The 22,374-nt window shown below is 37.9% G+C and overlaps 1 protein-coding gene across 2 annotated transcripts in view; it reads left to right on the top strand.

Annotated features, from left to right (window-relative positions):
- The window catches only part of IQGAP2 (IQ motif containing GTPase activating protein 2), a 148,633-nt gene that overhangs the window by 100,359 nt on the left and 25,900 nt on the right, over nucleotides 1-22,374 (top strand). For both annotated transcript variants that reach the window (XM_088130170.1, XM_088130169.1), the window contains 13 exons: nucleotides 628-718; nucleotides 4,443-4,604; nucleotides 5,681-5,823; nucleotides 8,660-8,830; nucleotides 9,556-9,639; nucleotides 10,256-10,327; nucleotides 11,530-11,599; nucleotides 13,060-13,268; nucleotides 15,065-15,214; nucleotides 17,579-17,742; nucleotides 18,145-18,369; nucleotides 20,175-20,315; nucleotides 20,635-20,719. In XM_088130170.1, coding sequence (XP_087986296.1) covers nucleotides 628-718; nucleotides 4,443-4,604; nucleotides 5,681-5,823; nucleotides 8,660-8,830; nucleotides 9,556-9,639; nucleotides 10,256-10,327; nucleotides 11,530-11,599; nucleotides 13,060-13,268; nucleotides 15,065-15,214; nucleotides 17,579-17,742; nucleotides 18,145-18,369; nucleotides 20,175-20,315; nucleotides 20,635-20,719 — 1,767 coding nt within the window. The remainder of the gene's footprint in view (nucleotides 1-627; nucleotides 719-4,442; nucleotides 4,605-5,680; nucleotides 5,824-8,659; nucleotides 8,831-9,555; nucleotides 9,640-10,255; nucleotides 10,328-11,529; nucleotides 11,600-13,059; nucleotides 13,269-15,064; nucleotides 15,215-17,578; nucleotides 17,743-18,144; nucleotides 18,370-20,174; nucleotides 20,316-20,634; nucleotides 20,720-22,374) is intronic.

Genomic DNA, 22,374 nt, shown 5'->3' with positions numbered 1-22,374 from the left:
CTTTTTGTCAGGGCTGATTGTGGCCAACTACCTTACTTAACTGCTTCCTTTCAGTTGCAAGAATCTTGAAGCTACAAGCTAACTTTTCACATGGTATTTGATTCAGCTTCATGTATATATAATTCTGATGTTTTTCAGTGGGAATACATTTTAAATCCACATGCTTGCTGTTTACATTATTAAAGTACCACACAATCCATGATTTACATAGGTTCAAATATAGAAGCAGAAAATTAGAATTTTAAAGACTGAATACAACTTTCAATTATGGTTTTAAGAGCAAAGTATTAACACATCAGATTCATACATCTCACCTGGTACTGTAATGATTAGTGTGTCTCACACAAACCAAAAACATAGACATTGTACTAGACATTCTGTACAACAGAGATAATTCAAGGTAAGTTGGGTTGAGAATTAATAGGTATCTGGGAAGGAAGGGAAGAGGAGAATGCCTAAAATTTAGTAATATTTACCATTAGTCCTCATCAGGCCTATAATTTTCATAAGACAAATCCATACCTAGTAACCTCTTTTTAGAATAGCTTAATAATCCTGGGATATTTTGGTTGACCAAGTTAAGTTTTCAAAAATTTTAATTTTTAGTTGCATCTTTGTTTTAATCAGGAATCTCATGATGATTCATCGGTGCTTTGGCTAGATGAGATACAGAAAGGAATTGATGACGCTAACAGAAACTTGGAAGAGGCATCAAAATGTAAGAACTCATTTGAATCCTTACATTAAGCCCTGCATCTTTTGCAGTCACTACTAGATTCATTATTGACTTTAATATGCAGTCTCAAATTATTCTATTTTGGGAATATATTTTGGTAACTTGATTGTATGAAAGGATAGAACTTAATGTGCAACATCTTGCAACAGACATGAGCTTCTAAAATGGTTTCACAATTTCACTTCAATGACCTTCTGAATTTGAGGATTAGGCAATCAGTGACTATTAGTATTATGACTATTTGCATCCTACAAGCAATGTGTGCTTCTCACCAGTGGTTGCTACAGAATGTGGGTGGAAAGCTCATTTTGCATTTAAATCTTAAGGGCTTCCCGTAGCCATCTACTTGGCCACCTTACGAACAGGAAGCTGGATCAAATGTATGTTTATCATATCTAGGCTGCAAAAATCTGGATGAATGCCAGATGGCAGCAAAAAGATACAGAAAACTTTAATTTTTTGCTGTCATCTAATTAGTCTTCAGGATTTTGCAGCCCAGATTTGATAGCCCCAGTCAAATGGGTCTTTGGGAAACTGTATTAAATAGATCAAAAAGAACTAAAAAAAATGGGTCTTTAGGATCCCAGATATATTACTGATCAATTGGGAGCTGAACAAAAGCAAATGTTTTGTTGGTGGATTCCAACAAGAAACTGGGAACCACTAAATTATCCACTGAGTATGTAGAAGTATGTCAGTTCCTTATTAAACAGGCAGATACTTGTTAGGCATCTTGTTCAGCATTAATTAAAATGCCTGTTACACTTGGCATTGATGTCATTGAGTTCATTATAATATTCTTGCATAAACTGGAGGAGTCTACCTTTTATTTGTAAGTGGATTAATTGAATGCAGCCTTTCACCTTTTTACACAAAGAATGTGGGTCTGCCACCATCATACAGATTATAAGTATTTGCTGTGATAGAGAGAACCTTCAGAGAAGCTTCATGAAATGGTTTTAAATCGTGCCACAATATGAGAATTGCAGACTGTTATTAAGTGGACTGTATCTGGTCTGCAAAAATCCAAATGATGATTTGATGGTGGCCAAGAAGTACTATTCTCTATCTTTGCTGTTTTCTAGAAAGAAAAGACTTTAAGCAATTTTGTATTTTTAAAATACACCAATTTAAATATCATGGTGGCTGGCAGATCTTTGTATACCTTTGTATAAAAAGGTGAAAGGGTGTATTATAATGAGCAATAGAGATATGAATCCAGTACTTAATACGTGAAGACAGCAACTCATTCTGCTGATCTTTGCTGGGAAATGGAGGCGTGGACTTTGAAACTAAATATTTATATTCTTAGGGAACTTTGTTCCCACTGTTCCAAGCCAAATACACTCCCAAGATGTTGCATTCTGGAATGTAAACAACCTGTAATTACTTTGTGTCTCAACCTTTTTCTATGCAATCTTATAAAATGGTCATCAGAAATTAAGAGGACTTCTTGAGTGGGGAGGAAGAAGAGCAAATATCAAATCCAACATTAAAAATTAAAAATAAGCTGCCAAAATTTGAGTCTTTTTGTCTCATTAAGAGAAGAATGAGAAAATCTTAAGCTAAAGCAAGCACTAGGGACTTTTCAATAGCTTATACTACTTTAGAATGGAAGCATGAGGGATTTCAGGGTTGCAACTGCTCCCCTCCCCCTTCCCGCTTAGACAAGTATTGCTTCATCTAGAAAACCAGCACAACTGGGAGGAGTCTGGAGAGGATGCCCTATCTTGACTAATTCTCTTTTCAGTGTGTGAAGGAGTAATTAATACTGCTTGTCACCTACATTCTGGTAGAGTTCAAGAGAGGCTGTGTACCATATGGTGCTTCTTAAGTATGTAGATCAGAAATGCCAAACTTAAGGTCCTAGGACTGCATGTGGTCACTTGAAAATCTGGGATGTATTCCCCAGAACCCCTCCAATAGTTTCCATGTATTATAATTGTTTAATGTGACAGAAGGGCAAAATGATTGAATAACTGGAAAGTAATTGCATTAACTATATTTAATTATAATGTATATTAAAAGAAATTAAATATAGCTTTTATCATAGTCCATTTCTTTGTCTTCAGAAAAAAGTTGCATAATCCTAGTTTGTACCGTAAATTTGGCCAAACAAGATCTTTATTCAAGGGTCATTTCATTGTTATATGCAGTTTCTTCCATGGGAATTTATGTCCCAGATTTTTGGCAGTCTTTAATAAACCCATGGTTTAATACACCCATACACGTTAATACACATAACATGTTCCCATTTAATTTTATATGTGCAAATTAGATTTGTAATAAAAGCAAATTACTTTTGGAAACTAATGTGCAAATTTAAACCTTCTCATTGGTTGACATTTAATTTGAGTAGAAAGTTATTCAACTATACCACCAGCTTATATGAAGCTATAATTTTTGTTTTGTGTGAAAGTTAGATTTACTAGGTAAAATCAGAATTAGTATAGATACTATGATAAGCAGTTTATTTTTACTTGGATTGTAAGATAAAAAAACTAGTACTTGTGTCAAATTTGAGATAGGTTGCTTTGCTTCCCACCAACATGATAAGGCCTTTTAAAGATAAAGATTATGAACAGTGTGATTTGGGACAAGAATAAAGAACAAATGTCTATCAACAATATTATGGTATTTGTACACTGCTTATTCTTAAAACATTACTTGCTTTGCTGTAGGTCATCTCTGCTTCACAGTACAGGTAGTTCTCGATCTATGACCATTCAGTGATTGTTCAACGTTACTATGACACTGAACAAATGGTAGTTACAACCAGCCCTTGGAGTTCTGGCCATCACAGCACTCCCGCAGTCACGTGATCACAATCTGGGTGCTTGGCAACCCATTCACACTTATGACTGGTTGCCAAGCACCCCATGGTCACATGAGTGCCATTTGCAACCTTCACCAGAAAGACATCCCCAGAAAGTCAATGGGGAAGCTGGCAGGGGAGGTTGCAAGTCACTGGGATAAATCTCCCCCACCCATTCACCCTCCCTCATCCCCTCTGTGCTCACACCACGCCAGCCACTTGCATGCCCTCCCTGACCCTTACCACACCCCCGCACACCTCCCTGACCTACGCCACACCCCCACGCAGTGCTTCTCATGCACCCTCCCTGACCCTTGCCATGGCACGTGTCTCACACACCTTCCCTGACCCTCCCCTGGAACCCCTGTGCACCCCCTCACTCCCTCACCCCACCCAGCAACAGCCACTTACCTTTTAACAACAATTCAGTTAATGATGGCAGCCAGGGCTGCAGAGACTGCCAATGCTAAGTGATGTGGTCATGCATTATGACCGCATCACTTAGCAATGGAAATTCCGGTCCCAATTGCCATCGTAAGTTGAGGACTACCTGTAAGTTAGTACCATTGCTTCTCTATAAAACAAGGGCAGACAACCTTTAGTATTGGGGGGGGGAGTGAGGAAAGCAATGTGTGTGGGGCTATATCACACAGGTAGGATTAATTTGCACATAATTAATATGCCTATTTTGGGGCTTACATTACAGTTGTCATTTATTTTCCACTGTAACTTATTGAGACCCTGTCCTGAGTTTTCAGCTGTCCTGATTAGAGGGGCCACAGAAAGAATTTGAGATCCGTGGGTGGCCTTGGGATTGCAGGTTGCCCATTTTTTCTGTAAGATATTATGGGAAATGTGCAATACTAATACTTCTTTGATTCTACTCTTTAGTGGCTATTGGGATATGTATGATAAACCAGTGTTTAGAAAAAGATGACTCTGCACCAATCATTGGAATTTTACAGTCACCTAATTTCAATCTGAGAGCTGTTCCAGAGTGTGCTGATATCTACTATGAAAGTTTACAGGAAGCTAAAAATTTAAAAACCAAAGGTATTGTTGTCTATGCCATTTTACACAGCACAGAAAATATATAAAACTCCTGAGGCACTCCAGCACTCTACTTCTTTAAATATTTCATTAAACATTTGTTAGAGATAGATCATGTATTTGCTCGTCCTTGAAACTATTAAACTGAGTCCAGGAATAAGACTCAAAATATTTCTTGAAGTTGTTCTGGATGCTTTGATTTAGTGAGTGTCAAATGGTAATTAGGCATAGTTTGTTCCTTTGAAGTCCTGATCTAAGCTGAAAATTAAAGTTATCTTCCACATGCCTCAGGAGCTATTCCCATTTGAACTCTCTTTCAGAATGGCTGCTTCTGGTTTGGTAGTTCTGGTATTCCACAATCCCATTTGTTTTTTTCTACTCATTTTCACTCCTGCAATATTGCCCACAAATGGCATATGTTTACGTGCTTTCTGTATGAAAGATATTAGAATTATGATCCCATGGTGGAGGAACTGTTCTTGCTGTTTAAACAGGAACTGCGTTATTGGGTCAAATCAGTGAGTCACTAAGCCCAACATCCTGTTTCTTTCTGTGACTGGTTTGCTTCCCATGAAGCATCTGGGGCAAGTAGTGGAAAGCAGTAATGCAAACCAGCTCTTACTTTCAAGTCATCTCAACTCTCAAAGTATGCATGGGATGTGAGCCCATATGAAATGCATTTAGCAACTTTGAGGTAAATTCTTTTGCACTTGCTTTGTACAGGAAGAATGCACGTATCCATGCAGATACACACACAGAAATGCCTTATTTTTGATACTGGATAAGGCCTTTATCTATATGTTGTACATTTATCTCTTCTCTCAAAAGGCCCCTTTGTGGAAGCTTTGTGACATACCATTGGTCAACATGGACCCTACTCCCAATTTTTGGGACCAGAGACCTAGTTCTTCATTTTGTCTTATCAATTTATGGAGTGGATCCAGTTTTCTTGTACCAAGAAAAAATATTTCATACATTGTGTACTTTTTTGTTGAAGTAGTATAAGGTAGAGACTTAAAATACATCTATGTGTTTCACCAACATGTAACCAATAAAAATATTGCTTTTGACATGTTTAGATCCTGATGAAGGCCCATGGATTAAATTTTTAATTCAAGGTAGCTATGATTATTATTTCAATGAAGAAAGTAGAGAGGGTACATGTGTTCCCCCTGAAGGAATTGTCCCCAAAACTTCCTGGCTCACTGGGGAAGAGATTCAGGTAAGATGTTGTAGAAGCAATAGTTGTTATTATTAGGGATAAGAGGCAGAGGGGGTGTTAGTGAATACCGGAGTGATCAAAGGATGAAATGCAGCACAAATAGAATCATGTATCAGTACATAATTTCTATAGGATTTGAAATAAGATTTCTATTTATATTTCATGTTAGTATATTTAATCTTAATGGCACATGTTATATTTTGTGAACAATTAACAAGTAAAAAGAAATTCCGTTGTTACTACTGTAGGCTTCCACAGGAAAAAAGAGAGTCAATGTGGTGCAGTGGTTGTTGGTCTAACAGTGAGGAAACTCAAGTTCAAGTCCATCCTCAGCCTCAGAAACTAATTTGGTTACTTTGGGCTAGTGATTCAGTGTCAGACCACCCTACCACAGGATTGGCTGGTGTGGGTCTTCCGGGCTGTGTGGCCGTGTTCTGGAAGTTTTGTTTCCTAACGTTTCGCCAGTACCTGTGACCAGCATCTTCAGAGTGCAGGAGCACAGACAGGAGCAGTTCTCTCTGTGCCCAGGGTGATGTGACCCTTTTGTGGGTATTTATAGAGATCTGAGGGGGGGGGATTGGGGGTGTGTGTGGGGGGGTTGGGTTACTGAGTGGCTGCTTGTTTTGGTGTCAGCATTTGTGTGTATCTTCCTGGGGATCAGGCAGGGTTTTTTCTTCTATTGAATTGTTAACGAGGGGCTGCTGGGGGTGATTAGCAAGTTCATTGTGTGAACTGTTCACACGTCCTGGTGGTTGAGCTGAGTTCGTTGACCTTTTGCAGGCTGTATTTTTCAGGATTGGCAGCCAGGTTTTGTTGATTTTTAGACTCTCCTCTTTTTTATTGAAACTGTGCTGGTGTTTGTGAATCTCAATGGCTTCCCTGTATAGCCTGGTATAGTGGCTGTTGGTGTTGTCCAGTATCTCTGTGTTTTCAAATAGGATTTTGTGTCCAGTGTGCTTGAGAGCATGTTCAGCTACTGCAGATTTTTCTGGTTGCTGTAGTCTGCAGTGTCTTTCGTGTTCTTTTATCCTGGTATGGATGCTGCGTTTTGTGGTCCCGATGTATACTTGCCCGCAACTGCATGGTATGTGGTATACTCCTGCGGCAGTGAGGGGATCCCAATCCTGAAAAATTTTAGGAAACAAAACTTCCAGAATGGCCACACAGCCCGGAAGACCCACACCAGCCATTGTATGCCGGCCGTGAAAGCCTTCGACAATACACTACCACAGGATTGTTGGTGTAGGGAAAAAGAGGAGGAGGGAGTGCTACGTACATCACCTTGAGCTTTGGAATAAAAAGCAGAATATAAATCTAATCAGTCAGTCAAAACAGTTACTGTAGGTTCTGAAGATCAAAATGAAAAAACAACCTCTACTTATTTAACAGTTCCTATTTAATATTCACAAATGCTTATTTTGAGAACTATTCCAAAGGAGAAGCTCAAAAATAGACTACAAATATTGCCATGGTTCAGATCACAAATTTGTATTTTAAATATTTTAAAGTTAATTTTTAGGTCCAAGACCTAGGTGCAGGTGCATTGTTAGGTGCAGCTAATTGTTATATGGCTCCTTCATAGTATACTGCTTTTTAATTTGAAGTTAGTGGCATGTCAGTGTCCAGTAGAATTTAGAATATAATCAAGGAAGCACTACTTGTAAACATTCTTTCTTCTTAACACTCCTTCAGTTTGCACAAGGGAGATGCACACAAACATCTGGCTCAGTTTTGCCACTTTGATGTGATGGGTCTCTGTGAGACATTTATATTTGTGGATAGAGATACTGCTTGATGCTTTCTTCCCACCTCTTTGTACCCCAGAGTAATTGCCAAGATGATATGGGATACTGCTGACTACGTACTGGAGACCCAGTGATGGTTTTATTCATCCTAGTTTATCATCCTTCTGTTGTAAAGTTTGTGCCATGGGCTTTTTTATAAGATGCCTAAGACTTCTAGCATGGCATATTAGTATGCTTGACTTAGTGCTTCATGCAAGTTCATAGCAGAAATCAAGGCATTTGATCAAGAAAATAAGTTCTAGAACTCCATGAACAAGCCTCTATGTAGGCAAAAAACCTAATGGTGTAAACATGCAGATCACTAGAAGAACCAGAGTTATAATTAAGCTTCCCTCCCCCAAGCTGCAAAGAAAAGGAACTCAAGCATCTTGCACTTGTAAAGTATGGAATTGCCGGCCATACAGTGGAACCTCGGTTTACGAACTTAATTCGTTCCATGACTCTGGCCACAACCTGAATTGGTCGCAACCCGAAGAAAATTTCCCCATAAGGTTCATTGTAAATTACCGTTAATCCGTTCTGGCGTGGAGGACAGGGAGGTGGCTATTGCTTGGAGGGGGAGTCCCCCTCCCTACGACCACATGTCAGGGGCGGAAAATGGCCGCGGACCACGTGTCAGGGGCGGAAAAATGGCCGCGGACCATGTCACGGGAGGGAAAATGGCCACGTATCCTGCTCGTACCCTGAGGCGGAGTTCGCAAACCGAGGTAAATTTTTGCAGCCGGAGCTGGTCATAACCGGAAAAGTTCGTTAACAGAGGCGTTCGTAACCCGAGATACCACTGTATTTCTAATGGCAATATCCTTAACATAAGTGTCTGTAGTATAAACATCCTCATTTAGTCCACATGATCAATGCAGTTTTGAAAGATCAGTCACATGTGACCTTTTGAACAAGTTTTGAAACTAAATGAGGAAAAGATTAGGTCAGGCTGGGTGGAAAGTGAAGTGTAGTTAAGTGCTGAAACAATATGGGCTTTGCTGGGTTACTTACGTTTTGGCTGTCTCCTTACATTTATCTTTTTCTTGTAGGGTATAGTCAACCAGATCACATCAAATTATAACAGAGAACAGCTTTGGTTTGCAAATGAGGACCTGATCATTCAGCTGCAAGCTAGAGCAAGGGGATTTTTAGTCAGGAAAAGATATAAAGAGAGAAAAGCATACCTCCAAGCCCAGGAGCCATCAGGGATAAAAATACAGGTAGTATGTTTCTGGTATTGGATGGATAATAATCTAATGGAGTATTAACAAATACTGCACATGCCTCTGCCTAGCACCTGTGTTCCCTCTTTATGTTTCCCAGCACCCCAACTTCTCATTAGTACAGATAAGGTTTTCTTGTAAATGTAAATGTGCAATTAATGGCTGCAATTAATTATTAAAAGTTCTGCTTTTAATAATTACATCAGGGACAGAGTATATACTGTGAAGGGAAACTGGTTTTACCAGGCGTAACTGACAAACATTTTCAATGGGCAGTCTTTATCTTTGGTCAGTCTTGCCTGACCAAAAACAGATCTTTACTACTCTTGCAATGTGGTATATATTCTATGCTGTACATTGTTTGGCAGCTGAAGAACAATCATTACAGCGTATGTTTTAGTGCCCAATTTCATAAGATTTTTGTTAGTACCCATCCATTTGGAATGATGTAGTTGCAAACTGATAATAAAGCTTACTATAAATGACTGTTGGAAAGCATGTTTCCTCTCACGTTTTAATAGAGGTACATTTCTGTATCTCTTCTAAGAGCACAATATAATTTTTTTTTTTTTTATCTGAAGAAGAAGAAAAATCTGTCCATTCTGAAGTTTGCGAGTCAAAGAGCAAAAAGTGAGGGATGTGGCAAGTTGGCTATGCTTAGAGAGGGTTTAGAATTAATTTAGAACTGGCCATTTTGCTAATACTTCTTGTGTTTTAAATAGGCATTTTGGAAAGGGTATAAACAAAAGAAAAATTACTCGGAAAGACTTCAAATGTTGCAAAGAAATGTTGCCTCTGTTATCAAGGTAAATGTATCTTGTACATGATGAGTTGCAAAGCTAACTTCAGGATGATGTATTCTTGCTATTACCTAGTGGCTATGGCATAATAATCTCTCTGAATTCCTACATTTTAATTGCTTATATCTGATTTGCTTCAGCTGCTTTTTAAAAAATTCTGTTGTAAATGTGACAGGTATTCTGCAGCTTGTAACACCTTTGAAGTTGCCCAATGAAACATGTGGGATGAAGTCACTGATGAAATGTCAAAAATTGGGCAAGTTGGACAAGAACGTGTTTAATTATGCCTGTTAGAGTTACTTTTAAGAACTAGATATCAGCCATCTGACTGCTTTTCATTGGGAATATGTATAATTGTGCAAACAGAACTGTGAAAATCTCATTTGAGATTTGAAGCCAAACGTATTTGGGATTACAGGCTGAAAGAGGAGAATTTGCACAGGCTTGAGGGCAATGATGCTATTTCTTGTTCACTTTTTAATTTGAGATGTGACATACATGTGTATTAAAATCTATTCAAACTAACTAAAAATAACGTTAATAAAAACTAAGAATATGCTAAAAAAAGGATGTTTAAATATTGATCATGTAAAATATCTTTTCATTCTTCTTCGGCTTTCAGATTCAGTCATGGGTCAAAATGTGGTTAGCAAGAAGAGCATACAAGGAACGATTACAATATTTCAAAAATCATGTAAGATTTTCCTCCTTTTTGTTTTCCTATTAAATAGGTCCTCTGATTTTTATTGCCTACAATAAATTCCATATCTTCCCTATATCACAGGACAGACTAAAAAGGAGGGGCAAAATTAAAAACTACTATGAAAAATAGCTGTAATTCTTAACTGAGAATACCAACTGCAAAAAATAATATTTGCAGCCAGTTTGTTTATTTATTTATTTAGTGGACTTGTCCCTGCCCATCTCCCCACAATGGGGGACTCTGGGCGGTTTACATCAAATTAAAACCATAAATACATAATTAAAAGTTATAAAAAGAGAACCACACTTACACAGATAGAAAAAAGATCAAAAAATCCAAGAGGCCAATAGAGGCCACACCAGGCCACTAAGGGGCTAGCCAACCCCATTTCTGACATCCTCCCTCCCCGCCCCAGGCCAGATGGCAGAGCCAAGTCTTCAAATCCCTCCGAAAGGCCTGGAGTGAGGGGACCTGTCTCACCTCCGGGGGCAAGATGTTCCAAAGGGTGGAGGCTACAGCAGAGAAGGCCCGCCTTCTGGACCCTGCTAATCAGAGTTCTTTTGCTGAGGGGGTCCAGAGCATGCCTTCTCTGTGAGATCAGGTGGGATGGGTTGAAATCATGGGGACGAGGCGGTCCCTCAGGTAGCCTGGCCCCATGCCATGTAGGGCTTTAAAGGTGATAACCAACACCTTGAATTGGACCTGGAAGCAAACCGGTACCCAATGCAGCTCACGGAGCAAAGGTGTTATATGGGTCCTTCTTTGAACCCCAAAAATTGCTCGCACGGCTGCATTCTGGACCAGCTGAAGCTTCCGGATACTCTTCAAGGGTAGCCCCATGTAGAGCGCATTGCAGTAGTCTATCTGGAGATAACAAGGGCATGAGTGACCGTTTGAAGGGCATCCTGATCCAGGAAAGGGCGTAACTGGTGCACAACCCGAAGCTGTGCAAAGGCGCTCCTGGCCGCGGCTGCCACCTGCTCTTCGAGCAGGAGCCGTGAGTCCAGGAGGACCCCCACATTACGCACTGGGTCTGTCTGGGGCAGTGCTACCCCATCCAGCACCAACAATGACAACGTCCCGGATACAGAGGAGCCATTAACCCACAGCCACTCCGTCTTGCCAGGGTTCAGCTGGAGCCTGTTGTTTCCTGGGCAGCAATTGTAAAAAGGTATATTATGGGTCTTTTTCAGAATGAAGAAATTGTGAAGATTCAAGCATTCCTTAAAGCAAACAAAGCTAGGGAAGATTACAGAATATTGAGTAAGTGCTAAGTAATATTTTCTGAATATATATTATATAAAGGAATTAGATGCTGTACATGTAACATGTGGGGATGCGGTGGTGCAGCGGCTTAATGATGCTGGAAGTTGCCAGCCAGAAATGGTTGACACTTCAGAGGTTCGAGCTGAGCTCCGTGTGGCAAAGTGAGCTCCTGTCTCATCCCCAGCTTCTGCCAGCCCAGCAGCTCGAAAGCACCCACAAGTAGATAAATGAGTACTCTCACCCCGATGGGAGGAAAAACACTGGCGGCGCCTTACACGGGAGACGGGACCAGTTGCCGGTAATGCGGAAGTCACATACGTCTGAAAAAGACGCAAAGCAACGGAAACCCCGCCTTCCTGCGTCTGCCAGCTGGGCTCCGCTCTAGGAAGGAGGCAATGGCAAACCACTTCCGAAACGCCTTGCCATGAAAACTGCAGGGACTCGTCCAGGCAGTCGCCGCAGAATCGGTCACGATTGAGTGCGGATTTAAAAAAAAAAACATACAACAGGCATGTTCCCAGCTCTTCCTCTCCTTTTCACCTAAGACAGGTGAGGTAGTTGGTGTCCTGAACCAGTACATGGGCAGGATAATGGACTGCATGAGGGCCAATAAATTTTCAGTTCAGACAGGATGGAGGTACTGCTTGTGGGTGGTTTATCTCTCCAGCTGAATGGTGCCTTGCCTGTCCTGGAGGGGTCTGCACTTGCCCTAAAGAAGCAGGTTCGCAATTTGGCAGTGCTCCTAGATCCATCACTGTCACTAGAGGCTCAGGTGGCCTCTGTGGCATGGAGTACTTTTTATTCTTCGGCTGATTTCCCAACTGCGGCCCTATTTGAACAGAGACACCCTTGCAACAGTTATTCATACTCATTCAGAACACTGTTTTTGACCTTTAAAGCCCTGAATGGCTTAAGGATCAAGTTACCTGAAGGAATACTTTCTTTCATATGTAACTACCTGGACTTTAAGATTATCTAATGAGGCCCTCCTTCAGGTCCCCTCACCAAAGGAGGTGAGGTGGACCTCTACAATGGGGAGAGCTTTTTCTGTGGTGTCATCACCCTATTTATGAAATTCCCTCCCCAGAGAGGCTTGACTATGCCCACATTAGTATAATTTTGGTTCCAGGAGAAGACTTGTATTTTTCCCAGGCTTTTAAATTGTATTTTAATTCATATTGGTTTAGTTTTTGAATGACCACTGTGCTGCTGTCTAGTTTATATGGTATTTTATTTTGTATTTTATTTAATTTTGTTGTATATCTGTTTACTCAGATTATAGATTCTTAGTATGCTTTATTGTAAACTGCCCAGAGAGCTTCAGCTATTTGGCAGTTTAAATTTTTAAAATAATAAATAAAATTGTGAATATTTTAAATAAAGATGTTTCTACTGTCAGGTGCAGTTTTGTTTGGAACTGAGTGCTGTAATGTTTAATTTGTTTACTTGATTTATAGCTAGTTCTGCAAATCCTCCTTTGAATGTCTTGCGCAAATTTACTTATCTCATGGATCAGAGTGATTTAGATTTTCAAGAAGAGCTGGAAGTTACAAGGCTAAGGGAAGAGGTGGTCACAAATATCCGATCTAGTCAACAGCTGGAAAAAGATCTGAACTTAATGGATATTAAAATAGGATTGCTGGTTAAAAACAGAATAACACTGCAGGTTAGTGAACTTAATGTTTTCACAATTTTAATAATTGGAACCAGGTTTCCTTTTTCCTCCTCTTTTTACTACCTGTTTTTATTTGGCCTTTAGTCTGTAAGCTTGTGTGTTACTGATTTCATGCAAGCTCTTCCTCTCTGATTAAATATTAAAGTAAAAACGCTCTGAAACAATACAATCAGGAAATGCTTATTAATATTTGTTAATATTTTCTTGACAAGGATAGTTGTGAGATCTCTATCTTCCAGAGAATTCTTGAAATGAATACATCTGTAAGTAAGTGAGACTGTAAACATTTCCTCCTCTGCTTTTGGTTCTTCTTTATTAAAAGTTGCAGTAGTAGTAAGTAAATTTATTGTTGTAACCACAGGTCATAACATATAATGTGCCATAAAATACAATTAAATAACAGTAAAATAGTAAGATTGTAAAATAAAGTAATAAAAAGTGTATTAGATATAAAAAGGTTATAGCAAAATAAATCCAAAGCTACAACTAAGAACTGAAGTATTTCTAAGTTTAAATGACAGAGAAGCAAAAGTAGCAACTTGGTTGCTGACAGTTGGAAACACATCTGCCAGAAGATAGTTCAATTTTTGGAGGTCTGAGTCCTTGAGTTCACCTACCATCAATAATTTGGCCCAGATCTCATTGTAAATGGGGCGTTGGAGGACATAATGGATAATATCCTCCACTTGAACAACATCACAAGGACAGAGACGTTGTTCGACAGGGAGCTAAAAGTGCAATGTCTGGAGTAGTTATTACATACATTAAAACCTCATTGTATGGGCCTATTAGTGGACTTTAGATGCAACAGACAAAACTTCAGTTTGGACTTTAACTCCAAATAGTCAGTTTTAACTCCGCAAAGTCATTTTCTGAAACAGTCCAGATAATTGACATAATTCTGTTAGTTGTTTCAATTACATCATTAGTATAATGGAAGCGATATAAATTGACACAGTTGACATAATTTCTTAAATTACATACCTAACCAATTACATAAGTAATGCAAATTATGTAAATTACATCCATTTACATCCATTTGAATTTAATAGACATTCAGCTTTAACAGACATCAGCACTAATCTGCCTGAGAATACCTCTCTTGGTTCCTGCCAGATTTGCTGCCATGACTTTTTAAATTTTTAACAATTTTTTCTAATTGAAAAAAAGGAGTGGATGGAAGCTGGCATGCTGCTAAGTAGAATCTTCCACTATCCATGCTGATTCACAAGAATGTCACTTGGCCTCAGATGGGTCCTGTAAGTTTTCTTAGAAAATAAAAATAAGGGCACTAAAACCAGAAGTTAATTGAAAAATACTGTATACTAACCTGTCAGGAAAAAAAAAGGTAAAGCAGTGATGAGGGAGTATGGCATTCTGTTAAATTGATGCTTTGTACCCTCTTACACATAGCAGTGTTCTTAAGCACCTACAAGATATCTCAAAATTACAGATGGGCCCACCAGGCTTCAAGTTTAGAAACCCCAGTCTTACATTGTCTCTTCCTCTCCTCCATTGCCAGACCTTATTCAAACTGTCTCTCATAAGACATTACACTTCTGTTGCTGGAGCTTGTAGCTTGGCTCTAAGCATTGAATCTCTTCCTTTTCAGGGGTTGTTACATTTTTGTCATAGTGGTTTTACTTTTGTCATTGATGAGGACTCAGAGCCGTACTATGAACTTCTCTCAAAATGCTATATTGAAATGAATTTATTTGACTGTAACAAAAACTTTCATTTGTATCAGATAACAGATTTGAAATGTTGGCTTGGCTTTCATTTTTTAGGATGTTGTGTCCCATAGCAAGAAGCTGAACAAAAAAAGCAAAAACCAGCTGGAAGAGATGGTAACTGGGGAAAAGCAAGGCATCAAAGGCTTAAGCAAAGAGAGGAGGAAAAAACTGGAAGCCTACCAGCACTTGTTTTACCTTCTTCAGGTGAGTTATCAGTAACTGAGGATTTATAATGTAGAGGATTATAAATGTCCCTTTTTATTGGCTCTGGCAGTAGCAGTTTTTGAAACCTCATTATAATGTAATTGAGACAGAAGCCAGCTCCTCAGTCCCCTTCACACAGACACTTGGAATGCAAATCACACGTTAATAGAGCTGAACACTACAACATGTTTCATCTCTATTTTCTTGTGCTAAAGGCTGCTCATTCTTGCACTTTTCAAATACACATGCACTTGGAGTGTCTACAGGATCTTGCTGCTTTTATCTCAATGTGTCACAAACGCTACCCTTTTTGTATGTGCACATAATGATTCATCATTCAGAAAAGGTGGGGCTTATACCACAGTGCTCATTTTTCAGGCTATTTCCCCCAACTACTGTATATACATGCACTTACACTCAATTATGTATAGAGAGATTTTGTGTATATGTGCAATGGGGTTTTGAGTTGGGGTTTGTGTATATGTGCAGTGGGGTCCAGAGTTCCCTTTTACTTGCAGCTTTTAGAATCAGTCCAGAATTGGGAAGCTCATTATATGACCTATTCTAAACATATTTATTGAATACCTCAAGCATGGGGATGGCTAGCCCCATAGAGGCCCCGGCCTTCAGCCTCAGGTATTCATCCCCTTGATCTCTCCTTCTTCTTTTTAGTTATGTTTTAATTGATGGTTTTATGTGTTTATATATTTATGTTCTAATGTTTATTGTGAATCGCTCAGAGTTCCCCCATTGGGGGGAGATGGGCGGTTGAAAAATTTAATAAATAAATAAAATAAATAAATATTGCTGTAGCTACATTCTCTTTTCCTAATAGAGAACAGAGTGTGCTAAATCTGGATCATGTACATAACCTCAGGCTCCATAGCTATTTGCAACCCCTTAAAGTTTTGAATATATCCCTTTTATAAATTTGACTGATGAGGGAATTACCCTATTTTTCCAACAATAAGACGCCCCCATGTACAAGACGACCCCCACTTTTCCAACCCAAAATTAAAAAATCAATATTTTAAAGATAGTGCAAAACACATTTTTATTTAGTAATTAGTTAACATTTACCTGATATACTCGGTGGGAGGAGGTCGAAACCGTCTCTCTGCAGCTCTATTTCCAGGCTCTTTTGCATAACTGATTACATTCAAGCACGAGTGAAACTGCAGATAGCTTGTCTCTGCAAACAGCCTTCCTCTAATTGGTTTGTTCAGCATCAGCTGACGTCAGTTACATCAGGCTCATGATTGGAGGAAGTCTGTTTGGGAGACAAGCTATTTCACTCATGATTGGAGGCTAGCAATAGGAGGAAGCCTCTCTGCAGAAACAAAGTATGGGCAGTTTTGCAACCACGCGATTCTCGGCTGACTTCCTTGAATAAGACGCCCTTCAGTTTTTAGGGTAAGGATTTTAGAAAAAAGTATCGTCTTATAGTCGGAAAAATACAGTATTAAATGCATGGTAAATAATCATATAATTAGTTTTTGATGTAGCCCCTCCCCCATTTCTTTTCCATGGCCCTGCCCACTGACTGCAGATCACTGAAAGGCCAAGGAACTATCACTCCCCACAAAATGGTTACTCAGATATTTAATCTAGTAGGAGTAGCGACTCTTTCAATGTCTGAGAAAATTTTGGAAGTCAAGGAATAATATGTGGGAAGAGAGCTTAATACCCAGAACAGAATTGCTGCAGGGATGTGTTTAGATCTGGTGAAAATGCTGGTGAAGCAATTTTGCTGATAGGATGTGGAAGAGCAAATGTTGAATGTAGATGACGAGGAAGCCAACCACAGTCCCTCCCTTTTCAAAGCTGAAGGGCTGTTTGGAGTTAAATTATGACTATTTCCTTGGACATCTGATGGGGAGGGAATGATTTCAGATTGCAATATTATACATAACATTACGCCTTTGCAATATTCATCTGTCTGAACTTCAGAGATTGCTATAATTACTTATGCAGTGAAAGAGAAGCTTGACATCAGTGTGTCAACACTGAAGCTGAGCTGATAAAAATTATTGTCATGTATCTAAAGATTTTTGCTCTTATTAAAATGTGTATAACAAATCTGGGTGTAATTACATTTAGTTCTGGCAATGATATAAACTGAAAAGACTGTGAGAGTATTGCATTAGTTTGGCACAATATATTTTATGTAAGTAGAGTAATGTAATTAATTTTGGTTTCTAGTCTAATGGTAACACTTTTACAACAGAATTTTCAATCATTAGTACAAATATAAATTTATATTTGTTAAGAACAGTTTAGATTTCTCATAAGTAATAAATAGTCTGTTGAAAAATACATTTTTGTTGGTGTTCCATTCTAGTAACTCTAATATTCTTTCCACAGACTAATCCAACTTATTTGGCAAAGCTTATCTTCCAGATGCCCCAGAACAAATCCACTAAGTTTATGGATACAGTTATCTTCACACTGTACAATTATGCTTCTAATCAACGAGAAGAATACTTACTTCTGAAGCTGTTTAAAACTGCTCTAGAAGAAGAAATAAAGTATGCATATTAACTCCCTTCACTTTTTAATACTTATTTGAATAGGCACGATAGAGAAAAACTATGCACTATTATATCTCCTTTAAGCACGTCTAGGGGATATAATGGGTTTTTCATGGCAGGGAAAGTGGGAAGTTGCTTCTAGTTGCTCAACTTAGGATGCTTGCATCATATTAAAGTAGATTTAAGGATCAGGCTGTAAACTTCAGCAGAAATTATTTGAATTTCACAAAATCATACTTTGTGTTTCAAAATGTACCTTCATTTTACTAATCCTTGCATTAAATAGAATAGTGTTGCAAAATTGGGTTTCATTTAAAAAAAATCTCACTACAAAAGCAAAAAGTATGGATTTGATGTCTGCAGTCAAAATATAAATGTTGCTAATTTTCTTTACTGCAGTTCTAAAGTAGATCAGATTCAGGATATTGTCACAGGAAATCCTACTGTCATAAAAATGGTTGTTAGCTTCAATCGAGGTGCACGAGGGCAGAATACTCTACGTCAGCTATTGTCATCAGTGGTAAAGGACATAATGGATGACAAATCCCTAGTCATCAATACAAGTCCCGTGGAAGTGTACAAAGCATGGGTAAACCAGTTGGAGATGCAAACTGGAGAAGCCAGGTCAGTATGCAATAGATGAATAAAACTGATTTTAGTTTTTCAATATCTGTAGGTGCTCTTGCAAAAGTGGGAATGAAAGGGGAGGATTATGACAGAATAGATGACAAAACTAGCAAAGGAAAATATGGGTCATTAAGTAACAAATTATGTGAGTTGAAGCAGAATATATTTGGAGGGTCCTAGACTGGAGAAGGTTATATTAAAACATAGTAAATGATTAGGAAGTCTACTTAGGGCTTTTCAACTTTAGTATTTCTTCAGGCTCTGAAAAAATATTGACATTAATTTAATGTGAAGATATAAAATAGAGTGTATTTATTTAATCTCAAAATGTGTACTAAATAAGTCATGCCACAGATTCAAAAATATAACAGCATACAATCTATATAAGTTGTAATATATAGTAGATAAGTAAACTTTGATTTGATTGATTATATGCCATCAATTAGTATTGACTCTTGGTAACCACATAGATCTTCTCCAGGATGAAGTTAAATAAACTATGTCACCAAAACAATGGAGTACAAAATCTTTTAGCATTGTAAATTTTAAAAACTAGTGTTATTTGAGTGAAATCCTTAAAGATAGCAGTTCATTTACACAGGTTTATGTCCTGGATTTAATATTCTTATTTCCAAACATCCAAAAACATCATCTTTGCTGTATTTGGAGGCCTCTCTGTTTCTGCTGAATGAGACCCTTCTGCCTCAAAGACAGGCTTTAAAAGCACAGTAATTTCATATAAAAAACCTCTGCTGGTCTGATACATAATAATGAAATACACCTGAACTAGGCTGATTCACAGCCATTATAATAAGGATGATAGTGCAAACAGAAATGATACCGATACTCATTCTATAAAAATGAATTATAAGTCTTATTACCCATAAGCCTTAGATTCATCTCAGTTGTGCCTTTTGTTGTATAAATATCAATACTTAGTCATTCCGTTTTATAATACTTTGAGGTTTCAATATTTCTTTTTTTCCCCTCTGACTTTAAAAAAAAAGTTTTTTTCTTCCTGGATACCGTAATCCATACTATGCTGTATGTTTCCTTGAAGGGTCATTAACATTTTGGGCCTCATTAAAAAAATTACATAGGAGAAATTTTAAAAATGTTTTAAAAGTTATTTCCCTTTTTTAATAGATATGCATGCATTTGTGTATGTATCTTGGAATTCATGGGCGATGTGAGAATGTGTTTCCTTTCCATATAAATTATTTCCTCACCAAAACATGGAAGAGTCCCATTTGAAGTATAGTTCACTGTTTTAAATAATCAGAACTATTGACAGTTTACATTTAGTGATAATCAGCTAAAATGTAATACCACAAGTTTTGAATTTTTGAATGTTTTGAATTTTGCCTGCACACTTTGATGTATTGGGCTGTTGACATTAAAAACAATGGAAGAAAAATTGCATTGAAAATAAGATGTGGTCAAAGAAAATTGGGTTGCGGGTGGGATCAAATGAATATTTTGCCTCCAGTCTATCAAAGTCTTAAGAAGATCTGTGCCATTTAATGTGTAAGTACTGTATCATGCTGTGGTTTAAGCCTTGGAAAGTAGATGTGACTTAGAACATGGCAGTCTGAAAGATTATTGGAGAAGTCTCAATAAGTTCATAGAAAAATAATGCTTTAACATAGTTAAAATAAGTTATTATACAAATAATTATGATCAGTCCAGCAAATTCAGTAAGTTATCAAGTAGCTTAATTATAACTTTTTAAAATAATGTTCAATTAAAAATTTGATTCTTCTGTGCTCTGTAGTTTATCATTTTCCTCTCTCTGTTTGTAGCAAATTACCCTATGATGTAACAACAGAACAAGCCCTGACACACCCTGAAGTAGTGAATCGACTAGAGTCCTCGATTCAGAGCCTCAGAGCAGTAACAGATAAAGTCCTTGCCTCCATATTCTCATCTCTGAACTTAATGCCGTAAGTGCAGGGACCTCTGAGAATGTTGGTGGAACTCTTACATAAAAAGTAACATTATTTTGTAATTCCTCAAATGTTTTATTTGTAATGATATTTTACCAGCAGAGGGAAGTATTTACATCTCTATTACCAAACCCATACTTTTAATAAGCATTCATAATGTACTTTCTTTTTTACGTTTTGGATATATCATCTTGTTTTGTTTATTTCTAAAGTTTTTAAATGCAATGTTTCGTTTTTCTTTTTTGGTTGACTTAAATACTTTGTTTTTCATCCCAAGTCTCCACTTTTTTCCTTTTTCATCTGTTTTTGCATGTAGTTATGGAATGAGATATATAGCCAAAGTTCTGAAGAACTCCCTTCATGAGAAATTCCCAGATGCAACAGAAGATGAGCTGTTAAAGGTAGATTTGCGAGGGTGATTCAACAGCATCATTGTACTTTCTGAATATATGAAAGGGGATTATTTTTTGTATTGGGAATACAGAGTAATTTAGGAGAACCAGGATAAAAATTCAAGAATTTTAATCTCATGTTTTTAAAAACATGACAATTCTATATGAAAACTTTTCTTAGATAAAGATTAAGTGGCCATAGTGGTACGTAATCTCTTTTGATAATGCAATATGGGTGGGGCCATATCATTCATGTGAATGGGGTCTTTTTAAAATTATTGATTGTGCTTTTATTTATAATGGGTAGTATTGCTTATAAGGTGCTTTACTAAGTTTTATATCCTAAATCACAGGATATAAGTCAATGTAATCCGTTACAAATAATAGTTGCATTTTTCTGGATTAGGGATAGTTATTTTTCTTTTTTCAGACCACATTAAACCTGTTTTAGGCCTGGTGTACTGGTCATATATGTGTCCTTCCTCAAAATGGCAGGAAATGCCTGCCAATTTTTGTCAATTGTGAGTAAAGGGGGATTTGGTACAGGATTCAGTAGTCTTTAAAATAAAAGCCATAACATATTTTTAACTTTGTATCTATGTCTGGTTTATCTATAAATCCTTAAAAACAGTTTATGACTCTAGTTATAGTAATATTGGAACAAATTAATTCTTGCATTTGTCTTGGTTTGAAAATGCTTGTATGATGTGGCAGTGTGATATTTTATCCAACCTAGAGAGCTGAAGCATTTGAGCCATGTAGAATACTTGCCTCACAATAGGGTCAAGCATTTGCCTGAATGTGTGAAGAGTTCGAAAAGGATAGAGAAGAGGGCTGAGCATGCAATTCCCCCACTTTTCTAGTCTCTGTGAGTTCTGGAGGAAGGCTAACTTGAATGCAACTTTAGCTCTCCATATGATTCAGGATCCAGTCTGAGCTCTCTGAGCATTCAGGCGGGGCTTTTGTTGCTGCTGTTGTTTCTTGTGCCTTTGAGTCAGTATTGACTCCTGGTGACTGCCTGGACTGGTCCCTTTGATTTTCTTGGCAAGGTTTTTTTCAGAAGCGGTTTGCCCTTGCCTCCTTCCTAGGGCTGAGAGAGAGTGATTGGCTCAAGGTCACCCAGCTGGCTTTGTGCCTAAGGTGGAACTAGTACTCATAGTCTCCTAGTTTCTAGCTGAAGCCTTAACCACAACATCAAACTGGCTCTCACTCTGTTCTTTAGGCAGTCTTTAATATTGCATGATTAAAGAGGCATAGAGTTTGTTTCAACTATAAATTCTTATATTACATGAAGATACACTTTACTGTAAAGTTGCTTCTTCTGAAACTTCAAAAGTCTTATTATACTCAGCATATGGCCATTTAATATGCTGGAAAAAAGAAGAGAAAGAGAAAAATGGAAGGAGATGTTTTAACTTAGACATCTCCCTGTCCCCACTTCCCTTGCAGTTGAACTACTCTGCCAAAGAAAGTGGTCTTATTTATTAGTATGAAATGGGTAAAAAAAATGAAAGTCACTGAGTGTGTATTCATTACTACACTTTGTAGACCATTTTTATCACACCTTGGAAAGGCAGGGTTTGAGGTTTTTTACATAAAACCAGAAAGACTGATCACACCTCCAGTAATTTTGGGGGAAGTAGTTCATTCACATGTAACTGTTT

This window comes from Python bivittatus, unplaced genomic scaffold, assembly GCF_059951505.1.
Source record: "Python bivittatus isolate LINGU-HERP-01145 unplaced genomic scaffold, Pbiv_v1 ctg000850_np1212, whole genome shotgun sequence".
Lineage (NCBI taxonomy): Eukaryota > Metazoa > Chordata > Lepidosauria > Squamata > Pythonidae > Python > Python bivittatus.
This window is presented reverse-complemented; position numbering and strand designations above follow the sequence as displayed.